Source organism: Castor canadensis, chromosome 3 (genome assembly GCF_047511655.1).
Source record: "Castor canadensis chromosome 3, mCasCan1.hap1v2, whole genome shotgun sequence".
Lineage (NCBI taxonomy): Eukaryota > Metazoa > Chordata > Mammalia > Rodentia > Castoridae > Castor > Castor canadensis.
This window is the reverse complement of record NC_133388.1, coordinates 45,899,123-45,921,065: the sequence shown is the minus strand read 5'-3', so window position 1 is coordinate 45,921,065 and position 21,943 is coordinate 45,899,123. Positions and strand designations below refer to the sequence as shown.

At 36.7% G+C, this 21,943-nt stretch overlaps 1 protein-coding gene across 3 annotated transcripts in view; it reads right to left on the bottom strand.

Annotated features, from left to right (window-relative positions):
* Positions 1 to 21,943, bottom strand: part of L3hypdh (trans-L-3-hydroxyproline dehydratase) — a 151,128-nt gene that overhangs the window by 108,653 nt on the left and 20,532 nt on the right. The window contains exon 5 of one of the 3 annotated variants that reach the window (XM_074067881.1): positions 8,691 to 18,509. The exons of the other annotated variants lie outside the window; for them this stretch is intronic. Within the exon in view, the coding sequence (XP_073923982.1) occupies positions 18,489 to 18,509 (21 nt within the window). The 3' untranslated portion in view covers positions 8,691 to 18,488. Of the gene's footprint in view, positions 1 to 8,690; positions 18,510 to 21,943 lie in introns of those variants that run through there. 3 annotated transcript variants of the gene reach the window in all.

The following is a 21,943-nucleotide window of genomic DNA, read 5'->3' as shown; positions in this document are numbered from 1 at the left end:
TCTTTTGTCCCCTGTGTATGAGCCCTCAGATGTAGCTATGGGGAGAGTGACTTGGGGGAAGGATGAAGCAATGAATGTTTTGTTTTGATTTTCTTTTCACTGGACCTATCCTTGACTTTTCATAGATTTCCCAGCAGAAGAATTGGGGTGGATGACAGCATGGGAGAAGGATGTTCCACTGTGGCCAGTAAGTGTTCCTCCAGAGAGCTGCACACTTGCACAGACAGGGGTGGCTGAGAGTTCAGCTGACTTACGACACGGGGAGGGAGGTCTTGCTACTCCCTGGGAGCTGGGATGGAATGACCTCTGCCTTTCAGCCCCCTGGGAAGCTATTGCTCATTCTGGCTCATGTCCTGTTGCAGGTTGTCACCTCACATGGGCTCACTGAGGCAAGATGAGCTACTAACAAGTTAGCAAAAACTTTGCTACAAAATGTCCTTTATGTCTTTCCTCCAGGAACACTGAGGCTCCGACAGCCACCCCCCACCACCCCGCATTGGACTAGAAAAATGTAGAAAGAATAGAATTTTTTTAACATGACATGCTTTTAAGCCTTGCTCATAAAGCATCTCTTTTTAAGGAAAAAGAAAACAAGAGACTCTGAATATGGAAGAAAAAGCTGAAACAGGGGAGCTTTCCTTCAAAGGAATACAAGATTGCCATGTGAGTTAGGTGCCCTGGGAAGGGCTTCTAGTTTAATACCAAACCTATAGAATCACAAAATCCAGTTGTATGCAAGCATTTCGCATGTATCTCTCAACATGTTACAAGTGCGTTACATTTATTTCAGAAAGGCATTGCAACCAAATTATGAGTATCTCTACTTACTTTTTAATTCTTCCACACCACTGTGCCCCCTGCCTGACAAGGATAATTGGAATGCTGGTCCTGCCTGAAAAGAAACTATTAAGGACTATTAATGAGAGATGCTTGATCCATTTTTAAATACCAAGTACTGTTAAGAATATAGAGAAACCAGATCACTTATGCAGTGCTTGTGGGAATTCAAAATGGTGCCACTATTCTGGAAAATAGTTTGATAATTTTTTAAAATACTAAACTGCAACTGTTATGAAACACAAGAACTGCACTCCTGAATATTCATCCCAGAGAAATGACAACTTATGTTCATACAGAAAGCTGTATAAGAAAATTCACATGAGCTCTATTTGTAATAGTCCCCAAATGAAAACAATCTAGATGCCTTTCAACAGATTAATGTTCAAACTAGCACATCCATATGACAGAACCCTTCTCAGAAATAATAATAAGCTAATAATTAATACATGTAAGCAGTCTGGATGACTCCATAGCATTATGTTGTCCGAGTAAAGTCAATACCAAAAAGTAACATACTGCATTACAAAATTATAGAAAGAAGAAGAGTAGTTAGTGTTTGTCAGGGGTTAAGAATGTGGGAGGAAAGTAGATGTGGCTACAAAAGAGAAACGAGGGATTCTGTGGTGAGAAAGCTATCCTTTATCTCATCTGTATCACCATCAGTATCCTGGCTGTAATATTGCACTATAGTTTTTCAAGATGTGCTATTGGGAAAAACTGGGTAAAATGTATATGGAAGCTATTTCTTACAACTGTGTGGAAACCTAACATTTTCTTACAATAAAAATTCAATAATAGTCTTTAAATAGTAAAAACAAACAAACAAACAAAATCCCCAAAAAGATCTCTCTAAATCCTGTCTATGATTCTGAGTAACTCTATACAGCTATGACTTGCATGTCACTTGGCCATGGTTTTACCCTGTCACTCTGGAAGGATGTATCATTGTGGAGATAGCCAGAATGCCCCCCTTAAGCAAATGCCAGAGTCCAGGTTCAGCTCAACTTTCCTCTTTCAATCTGATTTGATTTGACTTTATGAATTGTGAATTTGATTTGACATTATGAATCAATTATGAATTTGATTTGACATTATGAATCAATACAGGTTTAGTGCTGGAGATGACCTGGCTATATCTTAAATTCATACCTTCTCTGAAGTAGGTAGGTATTTAGGTGATAAACAGTGAAAGTAAGTAAGTGAGAGATAAATAAATACTAACAAGAGATGACTGATTGGTTGACTGGTGGTATGTACCTATTTAACTACAAAAAAATGATTTAGGATATTAGTTTTTAAATATGTGTTAGCTGAGAAGAAGTCCGTATCCTAATCCCTAGAAGCTATGAATATATTACCTTACATGGTTTAAAGAACTTTGCACATATGATTGAGATAAGGATCTTGAGACAAGAAGAATATCCTGGATTACCCAAGTAGGCCTGATGTAATCACGAGAGGAAAGAAGAACGTCAGAGAAAGGAGTAGATGATTCGGCAAAAAAACAAAGATAGAAGTGATTTGGTCATAAGGGAAGAAATACTGGACTTCTAGAAGCTGGAAAAGACAAGCAATGAGTTTGCATCTGAAGCCTTCAGAAGGAATCAGCCTTGCTGACATCTTGATTTTAGTTTTCTGAGGTTCATTTCAGACCTCTGACTTCCAGAGCTGTTAAGAGTCAACGTGTGTTGTCCTCAGTCAGTAAATTGGTGGTAATTTGTTATAGCAGCAACAGGAAGCTGACACATGTACCATGAAGCTATTAAATTAAAGGAGAAAAAAAGAGAAATAAGATGAAGCAAAAGCTTACTCTCTCTTCTGTTTAATTTTACTGAACTACTAATTTTGAAAGTAAGAGTTACTTCTTATAAGCTGAATGTAGACTACACTTTACTGAAACACATATAAATAAACTCCCAATGTAAAACACTGGATAAGCTCTAATAATTAACTCTTTTGAACTCTGCTGGTAAGAAGTGATGATGTTAGGATCCTTTATATAGTTTTTTTAAAAAATCATTTCTATCATTTAAAATAGCCTTAGTAAGAGGTGAGTTCAGTAGTCTCCCTTTTCTTTATTTCCATTTTGGAAAATGAGGAGTCAAGTAAATTCCAATAAAATTGGAAAGTTATTTTGAGCTTCTCATGCATTTCTCTACCTCATATTGTGGTAGAAGGCTTATTTTTATAACCTCTTCCTGGCATCAATTCCTTTAATGTTATTCCATCACTGTCCATTCATTAAGTAGGCAATTATTGAACTACATAGATATATACACAAATGCATATGTATAAAATATACACATTTATACATATGCATACATATAGTAAGAATAAAACAACTCCCCTTATTTATAGCAGCTGTATGAGAAACAGGCAAGATTCTGATTTTTAAAAAGATGGATCCCAGAACATGGTATCTATCATTCCCCAGAAAAATTATTTAGGGCATTATTAAACAGTGGTATGAAAGCATTTTCAAAAAGATGCTTGATCCTTAGGAGTCAGCAACGTGGTTTCCTGGTGGCTTTCGTTATGACTAGCCAGATACAGGAAGCATTCATCTAAGAGAAAAGCTTAGGAAAGTACTGTTTTCCCAACATACACCACACCCCACGGGCTCAGACTGGCCTTAGGCTCTGCTTTTCAGAAAGTAGCTACTAATATGTGAACAACTTGACTAGAAACAATGTTCTTGCCAAGTTTACAAATGTATGGCTTAAAAGTAATTATGATATAATTTTAAATATTGTCATTTAGGTTTATAAACCATAGCACCTAAGAGTGTCCCTCAGGTCATCTGGGTCAGCTCGACAGAATTCTAGCACATCCACCAAGCATCCCTGGGGAATGGAACTTCTTTCCAGCTAGTTTGACCTGTTCATTAGATATTTCATTTACATAGAGCTAAACACTGCCTCTACTTAACATCAACTGTTTGCTCACCTGTAAACAAGAAATAAAATCCTACCTTCTCCTGATACCTGAAGATATCTTTCAGGCTTTCCCTCCCAAATCTTCTTTTTTTTTCCCAAGTTTACATTAGAGAAATTATATTTCTCTATTCTTCACTCTGCTTTATAGGACATTTTCCAGAAAAATCTGTCCATACTTGTGTTCCCTGCTGTGGTTTTTCTAAGCCACTTTAAAAATGTTCAGCTCAGAATAGGACAAACATTCTAGATGTCATTTGGCCACAACAGTTATGTCAATTAGTTATGAAGTTAATGTTCTGTTTTTATTCATGGGGCATGAGATCCCATTGACTTGATTACAATTATTGTTGGTGTGTCTATACAAGTTATTCATAGAAAATGTATAGAAAGAATGAATCTCGAGATCATCCTGTGATACTGTAAAAGTGATATCCTTTCAGGTAGGCACTTAGGGTATTGCATTGGGCCAGTCAGCTGCCAATTCACCCAAACAATCCAATAAAAAGCCAGTGTTTCTCCACCCTTTTCTAAAGGCCAGTGTGGTAAACTTCCCAGGCACCAGACATGGTGAATTGCAAATATGGCATTCCACACATGTAACAAATTATAATGTAGGTAATTTGACCTGTCACTGCTTTTTGACTCTTGGTGATATGTTTATTTCTATGTTCAACCACCATTTGTTTAAAAATGAGCTCTTAAATTTTCCTAGTACAAGGTATTATCTTATATGATTTACCCTTTTGAAAAATCTAACACTTTCCTAACACAAAAATGTTCTCCAACATTTTTGAAGATATATATACCTATATCTAGATATAGGTATATATATATATATATATATATATATATATATATATATATATATATAGCAGTTCTCAAAATGTCCCCATATTTGTTACCCCCGGGATAAAGTTCATCTGGACATAAGAATTTGCACTAGAATCCATAAAGACTTCCTGCTCCACAGTGGCCCAGTTATCCTTTAACTGAGTGGGGGAGAGGGAATCTGGAGTGTCAGATCCTTTTAGATACAGCAGGGGACACTGCTATGGACAGCTTTGGGTTGCTTTCCATCTCATGAAGCTGCCTCTGTGTTCATCTATGTGAAATGCTTGGTGAAACAAGGGGATTCCCAGAAAGTGGCAGAAGATATATTTGTAGTTATGTCATCTGATTATTAAAACAATTAACTTTGTTGGGTCTAATATGCAGGGAATAATCCTGCTTCTGCATAGCATGAGATCTGTTTACTTTCTATTTATCATTGAAGTAGAATACTGCTAAAATAACTCCTAGGATTTGTCACAGTTACGTAACTAAGTACTAGCTTCTAAAATTTTTGACCTTAAATCTAGAAAAGAATGCATCATTTTCACCTTTCACTTTGTATAACTTAGTATTGGGTGGGGTTAACATCACTGCTAGCTTCAGGGGTACCCTAAGATTGGTCTAAACTCTATTTGCTATAGATTGATTAGGGAGGACATATGACTTCATAATGCCCAGCATGGTAGAATTCAGGACATTTGTTTAATGGTTGTTAGGGGAAAAGCTATTGCCTTCCTCTGGCTGGTTTTGTACATATCTATCAATCAAGAGGTAAGCAGTCTGAAAATAAACTACAAATGGTAAAGACCAGAACAAAAAAATCACACACACACACACATACACACACACACACACATACACACTCACACAAATGAAATAGGGTTCGTGATCAAACCGAATCTGAAATTCATACTATCTTGCAACTAGCCTTTCTCAACCAAAGTCCACACGAGAATTAAACCCTAATGGTCCTAAGACATAATACTGTATATAACAAATTAACTTTTCTCTTAGGCATGTAGAATGGTACTATCCTTCGGAGAACAGAGAAAACATTCACTCAAATCACTTTCTATGCTCTGTGGTTCAGATAAGGAACATTGAAAAAAAAAAAACCACGTTGACTTTCCAGTTAGGTACTGATATATCATCTTTAGTATTTAATCTAATTTGAATTGAAATACTTATTTGTTTTGCAGTGCAAAGTGTCAGAACTGATATAGAGACCAACATCCGTTTAGAGACATGCCTTTTTCTTGTACTCCCTCAGTTGGTCAGATTGCAATTTCAATAAAATTCCTGAAAAATCTTGCTCAACAGATGCAGACTCCTGTAGGTTATCTGTTGAATCTGTTATCTGTTGATTCATTTCTCAGGCATTCAAAAGATGCTAAACAACGATAAGAAGGTTAATCCATTATATTTTTATAGCAGGTATAAATGAATATGTAACTAACAACAGAGACTTAAAATACGTGGAGAAATAGACAGAATTAAGGGAGAAACAGACAACTCAACCATAAAATATTATATACCATTACCACCAGTATATGCCAGGAATGCAAGATTAGATTAACATGCAAAAATCAATCAACCAAAAAGTCAATCAAACATATTACTAGAATATAGAGCAGAATATACATGGTCACCTCAGCAGATGCATAAAAAACATTCAACAATATCCAAAACTCTTTCATGATTTTAAAAAATGAGATAAACTAGGAAAAGAAGAGAACTTCTTTAATGTGAATACTAAAACCCTAGAGTTACTACTTATTGGAGAAAGACTGTATTTGCCTTAAGATTCAGAGCAAGACAAAGATGTCTGCTATACTGAAGGTAATAGCCAGACCAATTAGGTGAGAAAGTTTAAATAAAATGCATACAGTCAGAAAGGAAGAAGTAAAACTATTTTTATTTGCAGATAATATGATCTTGTATATAGAAAATCCTAAAAAATCCACTAAAAGATACCAGAACTAATTAACAAATTCAGCAAGTTTTCAGGATAAAAGATCAATATAAAAATCAGTTGTATTTCTATACACTAGTAATGAACAATCCAAAATAAAATCAAGAATTCTTCCCACAATATAATCAAGAGACTTTGGAACAAATGTAATCCAAGGTGCAAAACTTTTACTCTAAAAACTACAAAACATTGCTGAAGTTGATGAGGGAACATCTAAACAAAGGAAAGACATTCTGTGTTCACTGACAAGAAGGCTCACACTTCCCAGTTTCAAAACTCAGTAACACAACACAATAGTAAACCAGTTTTACTGGCATAAAAACAAACATGTATCCTGGGATAGAATTAAAAGCCCAGAAATAAACATTCATAGTCATGATTAATTGAATTTCAACAAGGTTCTCAAAATAATTCAATGAGGGAAGAATAGTTTTTTCAGCAAACAGTGCTGGGACAGTTTGATATCTACATGAAAAGACTGAAGTTGAACTTTTACCTCCCACTAATACAAAGCTAACTCAAAATAGACATGAACAAAAGATCTGAAAATATTAAACTCTTAGAAAAAAACTTAGATGAGACCTTGGGGGTAGGCCTATTTAGATGTGACAACGAAAGCATAATCAATAAGACAACAAGAACAAACAAATTAGAAAACTTTTGGGTATCAAAGACACTATCAAGAAAGTGAAAAGAGGGCTGGCAGAGTGGATGTGGTAGAGCGCCTGCCTAGCAAGTGTGAGGTCCTGAGGTCAAACCCTAGCATCACCACAAAAAAAAAAAAAAAAAAGAAAAAAGAAAAACATTACAGAAATATTTGTAATTTAGGTATCTTATAAGAACTTGTATTCAAAATAAAGAATTATTGCAAATCAACAATAAAATGACTATCCAATTTTAAAATGGGCAAAAATTTAAATAAACATTTCTCCAAAGAAAATATAAAAATGGCCAACAAGCACATAAAAAGGTGAAGTTTGAATCATTAGTCCTTAAGAAATGCAAGTCAAATCCATAATAAGATACCAGTTCACATTTATTAGGATGGCTAATATTAAAAACAAAACAATAAGCAAGTATGGGTGAGGATGTGTACAGTTGCAATCCTTATACATTGCTGGTAGAAATGCAAAATGGTGCAACCAGTTTAGAAAACTCTGAAGTTCCTCAAAATGTTGAACATGGAGTTTCCATGTGTCCCAGTAGTCTCACTCCTGGGAATATGCTCAAGAAAATAAAACTGATGACGACACAAAAGTGTGCATATGCAAAAATTCACTCACAGTACTACTCATAAATGCTAAAAGGTTGAAACAACTCAAATGTGCACTACCTGATGGGTGAATAAGCAAAATGTGGTATATTCATTCATGCAATATTAGTTAACAATAAAAAGAGTGAAGAACTGAGTATACTATATGTGAATAGACTTAAAAAGCGTGCTGACTGAGAGAAGTGAGGTAGGAAATACCACACACTTCATGCTTTCACTAATGTGAAGTGTCCAAAATAGGTTGATGCATATAGAAAGAAAATAGATTATTATTTTCCAGGGGCTAAGAGTACAGAGGACTGGGGAGGAACTGCTAGTGAGTATGGGGTTTCTTTTTAGGGTAAAGTTAGGTAGTGGTAATTTGTTGTTCAAGTCTGTAAAGATATTAAAAACGATTGAATTGTATGCTTTAAAGCATAAATTGCATAATATGTGAATGATGGCTCAAAGCTGTTACAAGAAACAAAGATGCTTTTCCAATTTGCCTTATCATTTACTGTCTCTCAGGCCTCATTTACATCAATGTGTTGTGAAATGAACTTTCAAAGATGTCTAATATGGAAACTGCCATTTAGAGAAATGAAACTCTAACAAAATCATTTTAATAAATGCAGAAACCTGTCATATTAGATAAACTAAGCCAAAGTATCAAAAGCATGAGGTTGAAAAATAATAAACTTTAGGCTTAAAAAATTCATTTCATGACTACATAGTTTAGTTTTGAAATTTTGGATAAATTAAAAATATGGAAGAGTAAAAGCTTACCATCATTGTTGTTTATTTTGTTAATTTTAAATGTTACTAAAAGAACTAAGGCAGTTTGTTTGATTTGGCTGAACATTTATTAATTACTCAAAAATAAAGAATAGTCATAAAAATAGCATGCCTATGACACCTGCCCAGTAATTTAAAACTTATTACCAAATATCATTCTGTTGCTAAATCTTTTTGTGGTTTTACTAAGATTTGATAAATTAGTTAACTTAAATTCAAGTATATTTCTAGCATATTTTTGATAAATTAAGTCACAAATGTATACTTTTACATGTATTTTTAAAATAGTTAATAAGAAACTCATGATGTATTTCCTAAGAAAAAGATATAGAAATAGATTTATTTGTGTATAGGAGGCTTATTGTGAAATAACAAGAATAAAAATGATGACAAGTTAAGGAAGCAAGATTGGGAAAAAAGAGTTTCCCTACAATTAAATTGCAAAAAAAGACCTTGGTTAATCCCATAGGGAATTGGGATGACCTTCATGAATTGTCCCAAATTATGTCGAGATGGCCTGATTTGGGTACCTCTATGTTGACCAGTAGAGGATGTGTGTTTCCTCTGGAAAGAAGGCATAATTGGGGGATAAAGAAATTTCTTTCATCTTGGGGCAATTTTGGGGAAGGATTTGCTATGAGTAATCAGCAGGTAATAATTCTGGCAGCTGAGGAAATAAATGTTTTGGTCCTGAAGGGTTTATCCACACAGGACATCACACCTTACAGTGCTTGGATCCATTTGCTTCCTATAAAATTTACACCATCTGGGGCTAACCTCCTTCTGGTTGGTCTGTTTCCCTAGGAAACTTACAAGGGAAAAGTTAGTGGGATGAAGTATAATCTCCACCACTGCAGCTGATCTTGAGTCTCCAACTAATATTGAGCACCTCCTTTCAGTACTACCTATTCTCAGAATTCACCTCACCCTTGGCTGGGACCTCCACTAGTCTAGGTGGCTTACTTAGGGCGGTGACCCATTCCTTCATTACTCTGCAGTCTGAGCCTTGCTCACTATGCCCTCCTAAGGGCCAAGGTGCTGCATTGTTTCTTTATTGTCAAAATTAGGCAGGGGAATGCTAAGAGATACCCCAGTGCACAATACTGAGCCAATCCCTTCTTTCCTCTCCCGTTATGCAACAGCAGTCCTACCTCCCAAGGAACCTGTGCTTGTTAGAAATGGAGACTAGGTTCTTGAATCTGGGGAAGGCAGCACTTTGGAGTCCACAGTCTGCCCTTCTTTTCTGGGTGTCTCACGTCACCGCTACCGACATCCCAATGTGCACTAACAAACTGACGTTTCTTTCGAGATGCACCCTCTACATCTTTTCATTATAGTGTTGACAACAAGAACGCCAGCATATAATTTTGGAAATATTGAGAAGTTCTCCAAAAGTGGAGAGTGTGTTCAGGAAGAATGCCCTTTTCCCTTTTCTCATGTTAGCTTTGTTATTTGAGCATGCAAAGCTTAATTTTTGATGGGTCAGGAGGGAGACTGTATTCCATATTAACTACATACCAGTTTCCCCATAATTGTGGTGGATATTGATTCAGCCAGGATGGAACACAAAAATACATTCTAAGGCATAGAGCTAGTGTCTGTGCCCATGCACGCTGGTTGTCAAATATTTTGGCTATCACACCTGCAGTTTGATAATTTAAAAGTAAATTAAGATAGCCTCTTTGACACCAAAGGCAAAGAACCAATCTGGAAACTGTTCAGAAATTGACAGCATTGACCTCAAGTTCACCTCTGCTACTGATTTAAATGCTTTGGTACACAGAGTATTTGATTTCTTTTCTTATATGGTTAGGCTGACAGGTTATCCAGCTCATGCTAAATCCAACATTCTATGTTTAATTTTAGATTTTTGTCTTGCATCTATTCCAATTTTTAATTTAAAACAAAGCCTACTCTTGATTCTGACTTTTTTTCCTTTACACATTATTTAGTAAGACATTTGCAAATAGGTTAATCAGGTAGAGTACATGGAAATGTACAAATATCTTTTTTATCAGCTCTTTAAAAAATATGCAGAGGTACAGTCATGCAAAAACACTGATCCCATTATGAAAGCGAAAGAACAAATAAAGTAAAATTACAAAATATTTTTGAGACAATTGTACATTTTAATAGCCTAGAGTGGTTCAATTCTACTTAGTTGGGTTTATGGATACAACTTATGGCATATGATAGAAAGTATAACAAGAGTAGAAAATAAGAATTTATCTGCAACCTACTTTACTGTATTTAACAAGTGCTATGCTTCCCCTAAATTACATGTGTCACATGACAAACATCTGACTGTTTCACTGCTTTCCATTAGGTCTGAGAGCCTACCATATAGACGATGCTCCATAGAGATTTATCAAGCCGGGCATGGTGGTATATACCTGTAAGAGGCTAAGACAGGAGCTTCATGAGTGAGTTTGAGGCCAACCTGTGCTACACAGCAAAACCTTGTCTCAAAAAAATGTTAAACTCATAAACGTACCAAGATTTCATTGTTCCACGTTGCAGTCAGCTTCTCTCTCCCCTTCCCTTTTTGTCACTCTCTTTCTCCTTTTCCTCCCCCTTCAGTGTCTTCTTTCTTCTGTCTCTTTACTTCTCTTTAATTCCCTCTGTCTTAATTTTCCTTCCCATCTCCCTTCAAAATAGGTCACAGAAAGAAGTTTTAGGAGACACTTTTTTTTTTTTGAGATAGCATTTTACTAAGCAGCCCAGGTTGGCCTCAAATTCATTATCTTACTGCCTCAACTTCCACACTGCTGGAATTACAGGTGTGAACCACCACACCTACCTTAGAAGACCTTCTTTACAGAATGCTTAGCAGCAAAAAGACAGCAGGTTTATACATGATGGCATTTAATACCCTTTTACGGTATTCAGGAAACCCTGAATATACGACCTTGTTTAATAGTTAGAAAGGATGTTATCCTGTTTCACGGGTATCTCATATATTTAGGACAAGGAATCCACAACTGAAAGCATTCTCCTGCCTCTCCTCTCTTGTGAGAATCTGAACTTTCCCAACCACCAGACAATCCAAGAGACGGATGATCTGCCTGCTTAGTGTGACTAGAAGACTATAAGCCTAACTTCCCATTTCCAAAGACAGAACTGGAACTTTTCTTTCATTTAAAGAGGTAAGCAGCTTCGTCCAGTGCACAGGGGAGATCACTGAGTCTCACTGAGCTCATTACCACTTGCTCCAAGCTGCCAGGAGAGCTGGCCACTAGATCTACTGTATTAGTAGGGCTAGAGGTAGTTCTGCCCTTTATTAAGTGCAACCAGACATTCAAGAACTGGTTGCAAAGGTTCCCAGAAACCATTAAGAAGCTATCACAGGAGGCCCATTTCATTTCCACATTCCAAATATAATTTTAATGCTTAAATTCAAACTGACTGGAAAAAGAGATTCATTCAGCAACACAGAGATTGACAAGCATGCTATAAATCACTCCTGTGAGTGTGCAGACAGGACCGTACTCTCATTTCATTTCATTCTGCTACCTCCTCACTCTCAGACTCCCAAACCTCCATCCCAACCTGCTTCTCCCACCTTGTTCCACCGCTGCGGGTTCCTATCCTTATTCTGTTGTTGTATAGCTGGCTAAGTGATCAGGAGCAAGCTGTTCCTTTGAGTCTCAGTTTCATTACCTATGGGATGGAAATAATGATATCTAACCCCCAGATATGAAATAAATAGAATACTCTAAGAAAAGTGCCTAGTGGAGTCACTCATTAAATGCTGGATACATCCAAACTTCACACTCTAAAGAAGAACAAAGCCTTATCAGAGTAAAACTCTCAAGTTGCAAACCCAATTCTATTTTCCAAATGTAAGAAATTTGCCTTATCTCTCAGTTGCCTTGATCATTACAACCACACCTCACATGTTATGAAAAAGTTAATTAAACATTGATAGTGCTAAAGTCATATTTACTCCAAGTTGCTTTCCATAGAATTGAGGGAAAAGGAAGAAGCTAGTTTTAACACATACACAAAAGAAGAGATCTTAATTGTAACAATTTTTAATGTATTTAGTCTTACTTCCTGTATAAACACTAAAAACACATTGAGACTGTTTACAAGTCTTATCGATAATTTAAGATATATCATACAAGAAGTATTCATTGCTTTAATTTTAAAGAATAATATTAAAAAATAATGCCATGGCATATTATGTGTACTGCAGAGTAGGCAGAATTGCTAGATAGCTAGTCATGTTTTGCCTTACAGGTAAAGAATTTTAGCCAAGGTTAATCGTTCTTGTTTGGTTTGGAAAATCAAAACTGAGCGTGTGTTACAATTCTTTCACCAAAGATGATAATGAAGCACAGGAAGTTTATATTTATTATAATTACACACCTTCCACCTTCCCTGTCCCCACAAAAAGGAACTTGTTCTGTGTACTCAGCTTAATTTAAATTATGGATTTAACATATGATACGTGTGTTTTAGCTTTGCATAGCATTAAGATGCTACATTACTTTTTGCGTGGTAATAAGAGTGACACTATTATCAAAAAGGGTACTAAAGTATTTAAAGCTTTTTGAAAACTTAAGGCACCATTATGCACTGCTTTTAAAAATGGTTCATGGGTTTCTAGCTTTGAAGATTGTTGTACTTGATAATGGAGCCCCCTGGTGGGGAATTAGCAGTATTTCAGGTTTTCAAATCAGGTGAATCCCTATTTTAATTTTTCTCCCCTTCATACAAGGAGTATATGTAGTATGTTATCAGGAAAATATGTACTTGACTGTGGACCCCAGACATCAATCAGTAGGAACTTAATGACTCCCAGGAAGCGGAAAACTATGTGCTGTCTCTTTTATGGTTTGTCATCCTTGTAACTAAAGATAAAACACTATTGATTTTTGCTTTTCATTCAAATTGTTATGTTCTTTGGGGGAGAAAACAACAAATTGACACTCAATTGCCTTTACTTTTAAACTGTTTCATGGGGCTGGTAGGGTTCTTGCTAGCAATCACAGAGGCTCTGAGTTCAACCCCCAGTACTGCCAAAAACAAACAAAACAAACAAACAAACAAAAACCCTGGGTATGGGACCCTTGGACACATTCATTAGGAAGATGCATGTTTTTTCTTTAGTGGAGTTATTTCTCTTTTAACCAAAGTGTATTTCCCTGAGAAGAAATGTTATTCAACAAATCCCAGTGGTTTGGGAGACAGATGCCAGCCATCCAGAGGAGCCAACTCTACTTTGTCAATGAACGTGCTAACAAACATGAGAACGTGGTGTGTTTACAATCTTGTGGCTTCAGAACCAATGATACAGGGAGCCCCAGCTGAGGAGAAGCTGAGACTAAGAAATAAGATTACCTTCTATTCCTTCACTTATATATGGAAAACAAAGAGTATTGGATATAAAACTAATCTGAATTCAAGAGAGTACTATACTAGTATGAATAAAAATATAAAGATAAGATTGGCTTATAACCTAACTGAATTTTTTTTTCTAGCTAGTTAGATACACAACCCAGAAGTATTCCTACAGTCTATTTTATTTTCAGGGGCCCATGTCAATATCTCAGGCCTCCTCAAGAGGCCATGAGGCAGAAAAGGCAGTACCTCCAGCCTAAAACAGCTGACGTCTAAAACATCTGGGAGCCCATTGTATCCAGTAAATAGGCAAATGATTTCATTTCCTCCTTCCAAGAGGGGACTTTCTCCTCTCTCCTTTAACACAAGACCACTCAAAATGCTCTTTTGTGATTTGTTTTTTAAAAGTAGTATAAACAGAGTAAATTAACAACTGAAGAGTACTTATAATTATATTTTTGGTTAAAATATTACTATCTAGTAGTGAGTTGGGGAGATAGCTCAGTGGTAGTATTTACCCAGCATGTATGAGGCCGTGGGTTTGATCCCTAGCACTGCAAAAGCAAATATTTCGTACGTAACTTTCCACATTTATTTCAATAAAAATTTGTTCTAAAAATGTATAAATATACTATTCTGTAATAGACTTTTTTCTTTAATAAAACATTATAGATAAAATCTCATATCAATAAATGTTACATAATAAAATCATTTATTAGTTGCTTATTCTATGCAACCAATTTAATTTCTTTATATGCTTATGTATTATATAGATCACTTAATTTTTCTGCTTAGTGCTGTGTTTTGAACCTTAGCACTGAGAGATGGTCTTCCCAAGCTGAAAGGGCAGAGTCTAGAGTTCCCACAGATGAAGTGACTGGAATTTGTGGACCAGAGAATCAGAAAGGAGTTATGTATGTGATGGTGGGAAACAGAAGTCTTCATGGGGGATCACCACAAATCTTTGGGATAGATTTACGGGCTGCACATGTGTAGAACAAATCACCATGAGACCTAGGAGACAGTGGCTACAGTAGGATGAGAGATGAACAGAGAACACTTTTACTCTGGAGTATGATGCTGGATTTACAGGACAGAAGGAATGGAGAGATTTCATTGAGCACCTTGGACATGTCTTTAAGATAACACAAAGTCCATACCTCCACAGTAAAAAGCACGCCCTAAAATACTTAGAATACCATGTAGCTATTTTAAAAAGAGAATAAGAAAGCTTTTCAACATTATGGTATAGAATGATTTATAGTATATTCTGTGAAACAAATAAAGCAAAATGCAGAACAGTTTATAGTATGCTAACTTTTGTGTATGAAAGAGCAAAATTAAGAAAGTATGTCTTTGCTTGTATTAACACAAAGATATTTAATAAAAGGTGAGGCTATGGTAAATAGGGCAGATGCAAACAAGAGCCTTTCAATGTATATTTGTTGATTGTTTGGCTCACTTTTGGTTTATATTGAATATAGAATTCTTGGTTGATGGTTTTTTCTTTCAGCACCTTGAATATGTCATCCCACTATCTTCTGGCTTCCATTGTTTCTGATGAGAAATTAATATTTACTGGTTTCTCTTGTGTGTGATAAGTCATCTTTCTCTTGCTGCTTTTATAATTTTCCCTTTGTATTTGGTTCTCAGCATTTTTACTGTGATATGCTTATGTATATCTTTTTGTGTTTATCTTAGCTAGAGTTCAATGGATTTCATTCTTTTTTTGGAGGGGGGAGAATGGGTAAGTACTGGGGATTGAACTCAGGGCCTCACAATAGCAAGGCAAGTGCTTTATACCATTTGAACCATGCCTCCAGTCCTTTTTTGCTTTTAGTTTTTTGTTTTCAGGTAAGGTCTCCCACTAACTGTCTGGACCAACCTTGAACTGCAATTCTCTTACCCCCACCTCCTGAGTAGCTGAGCTTCTAGGCACGCACCATCATGCTTGGCTTTTATTGAATTTCTTGAATGTGAACAGTAATTCTTTAAAAAAAAATCTAATTTGGGAAATTATCAGCTATTATTTCTACAAAACTTTTCTTCTGCTTTTCTCTCCCCTATTTATCTGATAGTCACATTAGACATATGTTGGCACACATCATCGTGTCCCACAGATCTTTGAAGAGCATTCATTTTCTCTCTTTTCTTTAGATTGCATATTATTTTGGGGACTATATTCAAACCCATTAGTTATTTCTTCTGCCAGTTTAAATTTACTGTTGAACACTTCAGTGGATTTTAAATTTTAGTTATTGTACCTTTGACTCCAGAATTTCCATGTCTTTTTATGATTTCTATCTCTTGATATTATCTATTATTGATAAGACATTACACATATGCTCTCTTTTACTTCTTTATGCATAAGTTTAAAAAATATTTGGACATATGTATGATGGCCACTTAAAAGACTGTCTGTGAATTCTGACCTCTGGTTCCTCATACATAGGCAATTTCTGTTATTTGTGTTTGTTTTTTCTGCGTATGGTTTACATTTTCTTATTTCCTCTCATTTATCACACACACATTTGTTGTCCTTGTTACAAACTGGACATCTTAGGAAGAGATAATGAGGGAAACAAAGAGTGGGGAAAGCCCTTCTGGGGAAGCTCTGCAGCTCCAGATGCAGATTCCTACCCCTCTGTCTCTGGGCTTGTTACTGTTGTTTGCCTTTCTGTTTGTTTAATGACTCACTGGACTATTTTGGTGAAGTCTTTTTACTCTGTAGTGTGAAACTTCAGAGATTGTTCCTCAGCACAGCCTTGGGTATGGTATGCCCAGTCACCCTCAAATGACAGTGGTTTTAGTAGGAAACTCTTCATCTGATCACACATGGTGGTTTAGGGTCACTAATTTCTGGCTAATTGCTCTATTGTTACTGACAATGCTATGGAGGCATAAATTGTTCCACTGTCTGAACTAACTACCTGGGTAGGTTTTGAGTTTCATGTGTGTTTATTCTGATGGGACCCCCTCAGGAGGGCTCTTCTTAGCTCTCTTTTCCTGACTTTTTCTGATAATCTAGTGGCCTATAATTTATCTTTTATTCTCAGGAAGCTACCAGCCTCCTTTAAAATTGCACCCCCCGCCCTGCCAAATCTGCTTTTTTTTAGAATGCCCATAGATTGAACTCCCCTATACTCGGCTTCAAATAAAGTTAGTTCCTTTAGGGAGAGCTCCAGAGCTCTCTGTTTAAAGGTCTGTCTCTACCTCTGGAAAAACTCTCTGAGCCACATCTCTGAAGCTGGGAGCAAGGACAGTGGCCTGCTTCTCTTGGAGTGACATTTTACTTTAGAAGCAGGGCACTGGGTTGTGGCAGTAGTTTCTGATCTTCTCAGCGTGTCTACAGTGGTCTTAGTCCTACAAATGTACTGGTTGAGGATGATCACGGACCCAGTGTTCTCAGCACAGCACAACTGGGGTAAGCATCTACCCTATGAGTAAAGGCGAGGTAAAAGAAGAGAACTTCTTGTCTGCACTCACCTGGAATTTAGCTGTAGCTGGACAGCTGAGAAGTTCTCATGACCTGCTCTTCCCTGGAAATTACCATAGTCCAGAGCCCTATGCTCTTGGTTAACCACTTGGAGTGAAATTTTTTATTTTGGTGGTACTGGGGTTTGAACTCTGGGTCTTATCTTTGCTAGGCAGGCACTCTACCACTTGAGCCATGCCCCCAGCCCTGTTTTGGGTTGAATATTTTCAAAGTAGTGTCTCACAAACTATTTCCCCAGGCTGGCTTTGAATTGCAATCCTCCTGATCCTCTGCCTCCTGAGTAGCTAGGATTACAGGTGTGAGTCACTGGAGCCCTGCAGGAGTAGAATTTCTGCCATGCTGATCTGGAAGCAGGGGAGAGACTGTGGGATATGATTTGAATGCCACAGACTCACCATTATTACTGAATTTCAGCAAATTTTCTTGAATAAACATCCCTTCATTTTCTGTGTGCACTTAGGTCAATATAAGAGATTTCACCTGGTTATCTTAAAAATTCTTTTCATCAGTTATGCTCCTCACTTCCATTCCAGAAGGGGAACTCCCCTTGGATGTTGTAGATATCATTTTGATTTGTTGACCCAACAGTATAAAAATGTATCTGATTAACCAAAACAAAAAAAAATTAAAAATAATTTTTAAAAAGCAACCTGAAGAGGGGAGGGGAGGAGATAGCCTAAATAGTGTATATACATGTAAGTAAATGTAAAAATGATACAAAAAGATTTTTAAAAATAAAATAAAAAAGCAGCCTGATATAACCTGATGGGTGTGGCCATAGCTTCCACGGTGCTGAGGTGAAATGGTGACCTTGCTGTGTCCAGAGAGGAGCTCAAGAGTGGTCATTCTAGCTGGGTCCTCTTAGGCTGATATGGGGTCATTATGCAGCAAGCTGTGCATGTAAGGCCGGGGACAGGTCCATGGATGCCACAACAGAGGCCGGTGTGGATGGATGACCACTGAAGACAGCTGGAGGCCCAACAAGGCCTGGCTGTTAAATCAGTTCCTACACCACAAATTCTACCATCTTAAATTTTCCATCTGTAAAAATAGGAGATTGGGAAAAAAAATTGAGTTACAGAGAAATAACGAATTTCTTATGCCCCTAAAATTGTAGGGTATGACTTAGACCAATTGTAAAGGTATAGGCAATTCTTTGATGAGTTTGGCTGGAGTGAGCTGAGGAAGAGAAAAGATGGGGGGAGAGATGGGAGGGTTTTTTTTCTTTCTCTCAAGTGAGAGATCATGTTTAAGCATTCACAAGAGGATTTGATTCAGCAGGAAAGGTAAGGGTATAGCAGAAGTACTAACTGAAAGAGTGAGATTCTGAGACTAGAGAGAGAATTCAGCTTCTTTACCCTAATTGGAAGGACAACACTGAGAACTGGCATATATTCAGGTTACTTTTTAGGTTTTGTGGCTAAAATATGAATATATATAGATGCAGATATATTGTGTATATACATATATATATTTATGATTCTCTCTTTCTCTCTCTCTCCCTGCAAAGTAGGGGATCAAAGATCATCTTCCAAGACCATAGGGTTGATTAAAAGTGTGAATGGAGGATGTTTGGAGAGTCACAAAAGTAGGAAGAAAAGGTGAGTTGGCAAAGGAAAAGGTTCAGGTTGGTGGGCAGGTGGAAGGCAAAGCTATGGATTCTAGTAGGTGTAGAAGAGATGAACTGATATGATGCTACAAATTTTCCCAACTGTGCTCTGCTGCTCTGGAGCAAGAATGGGAAAGATGGAAGTTCTAAGGGTAACTCCTTAGAACTACCCTTTCATGTATTTAAAATACACACACACACAGACACACACACACACAATTTTATATAGCTGTTCCTCAAATTAAGCTAATCCTTTCTTTTAAATTATATGAGATGTCCTCCTTTCCCTTTGATAGCTGTCTTGATCTTCCCTGGCTCTTTTTCAGGCTTTCCTGTCTTTCACAAATGAGACCAGTACTATAGTATACCCAGTAAAGGAGGCCCCCTGGAAAACAATCTTTCAGGTGCAAATCTTGCATTTAGCACTTTTGGCTGTGTGACCTTAGTACCTCTGTGCCTCAGATTTCGCCTGTAAAATGGGGAAGAGTAATAACGACCTCCTTCATTAAGCTACTCTGAAGATGAAAGGAGCTAATGTACCTAACTCTACTGAGTATGACGTGTTGCTGCTACTGTTGCAATCCAACTAGGATTGAGAAATGAGGATTGCATCCTGGCTTTTACATATTGTACAATATTTATGGCTTCTCAATACCCCACAGTTTCTTTGCTCCTTTCCCCACTAAGTCATACAATTGCACACCCATGGTAAGCATGAGGAAAGGTCTAGGTCTTAAAATTTGACTCTTTCTTTCACTTAAGATATTGATTTCTAAGTATTTATATGGGACCAGATTGGTTACTGACCTTTACCTGCATATCCTTTACTTCCAAGTTCATCTTTTTTTTTTGTTTGTTTGATAACTTCTTCTGAAAATACCATACCTTTCCTTCCCCACAAATAAACTAGAGTTCTGGTTATAGATGATTCTTACAAAACACAAAGTCATCAATGAGGCTGTAAATCTTTGCAGGAAGGTATTGTGATTTCTACCTTTTAGTAGCCTTAACACCAAGGAGATTGCCTTTCTATAAAGTAGGGAACAAAAATGGTAAATGATGATGATGGTGATGGTGATGATGATTGTGCCTCAGTTTCTTGTCCTTGGCTTCAGTGCCATTAAACTTTTGAGGGGTTACAGGACGTGGAGAAAGGAATGCAGGGCTCTAAAGCCACAGACTGCAGTGCAAAGGCCATGTCTACTGTTGAACAGTTGCAGATCCTCAAATGAAAAAATAAGCATGGCACACAACACACTGTAAAGTGTTCAACCTTCTCCTCCCATTATTACACACCTTGATGTTTGGAGGCACTAACACAATGGCCTCTCAAAGCATTCATTTTCTAAAACTTCCTTCCACTGAAGAGGTGGCATGAGTGTAGGCGGGGAGGATGGGGAAAACACTTCTTTTCTTCCTTAAAATCCATTATGCCATCTCCATGTCACTTCCAATTTCTTTAATTTTTCCCCCTTACTCACCAGGCAGGTTTATTTTTCAAAGCCTTCCTTCGGTTCTTCTGTGTGGCATGCTCACCTCCTTCCTCTAAGGTCTCTCACTCTGTCTTTACCCTTTGTTCATAATTGCTGAATTTCTGTTCTATAACATGTTTCATAATTGGAAGATTTTATAATTTTTACCTAAATCCCAAAAGTGACTTCTGTTTTCTCACAATGCCAAAAATTACTTTTTTGTCTGTAACAGGCAAGTACTACAGATATCTGTTAAATGTCAGCCCAGCTGCATTGTCTCTCTATCTGTTATGTTAATAAAAGCTAGAAAGGGGAGATTATCTCATCTAATTTCTACTACGTTGTATAGCAAAATATATACAGATAATTTACAAACTTCTGATTGTGATGATACCTGGGAGAAGCAGGAAAAATAAGAACATTTTTCGCTCATCAAGACAGGAATCATGTATTTCTATCTTTGTTTACAAAATAATGACATACACTCATCTCTCACACAATGACTTAAATAGTAATAAACATCTTTAAATAGTTTACAAGAAGAAAATCATATTTCACATTGAAATCTTCATCTAGAGCTGATGTCTTTTCATACCTTAACTTTTCAATTAAGGCTGCAAGACATTGAACAAAGAAGAGCAGCATGAAGGGAGAAGAAAGAAAAGGGGAGAAAACAGAAAACAACTGATTCTGAGTAGATGATTCTGTGTACAGTCATTCAATGTGAGAAATTTCACATACAGAAATTCTGAATTGTGCTTTTGAATTATTGTAAAACCTATCTTTGTTTTTGCATGTTTCTGAAGATATTTTCGATTTACTTGAGGCACCTCTCCAACTTTATGCCTCTGTTTTTAATACCGCATCCCGTAATCCCGTAACAACTCTGCATTTCTAATGATGACTAAAATATTTGAGAGAAGTCATGCCTATAAACATCAACCAGCTATTTAAAAATAACCAAACTTCCAGACATGTGATCCTCGCAGAAAGCTCTATGGCTATTCCAAGGATGTGGTCAGTTCTCAAATTGTTTTTAGAATTCCTTTTTAGAATCACCTTCAGTTAGTTGGAAGCTATGCAGGAAATTCAATCTTGTTACTTTATAGAATTATAAAATAAGAATTACAGAATTATAGCATCACTGCTACATGAGAGTTCTTTTTTAAAAATGTGAAAACAAGAGGGTTTTTTTTGAGTGGCTATCAAACCAGAATAGGAGGTGAGTTAAGGTAAAGCCTCCAAATTTCTCAAGGCAGATAATTTTGGGCATAGACTGGGGGTAGAGGGACATTTATTATTATTATTATTATTATTAATTATTATTACTATTATTTTGGCACCACTGGAGTTTGAACTCAGCTTTGCACTTGCTAAGCAGGTGCTTTACCACT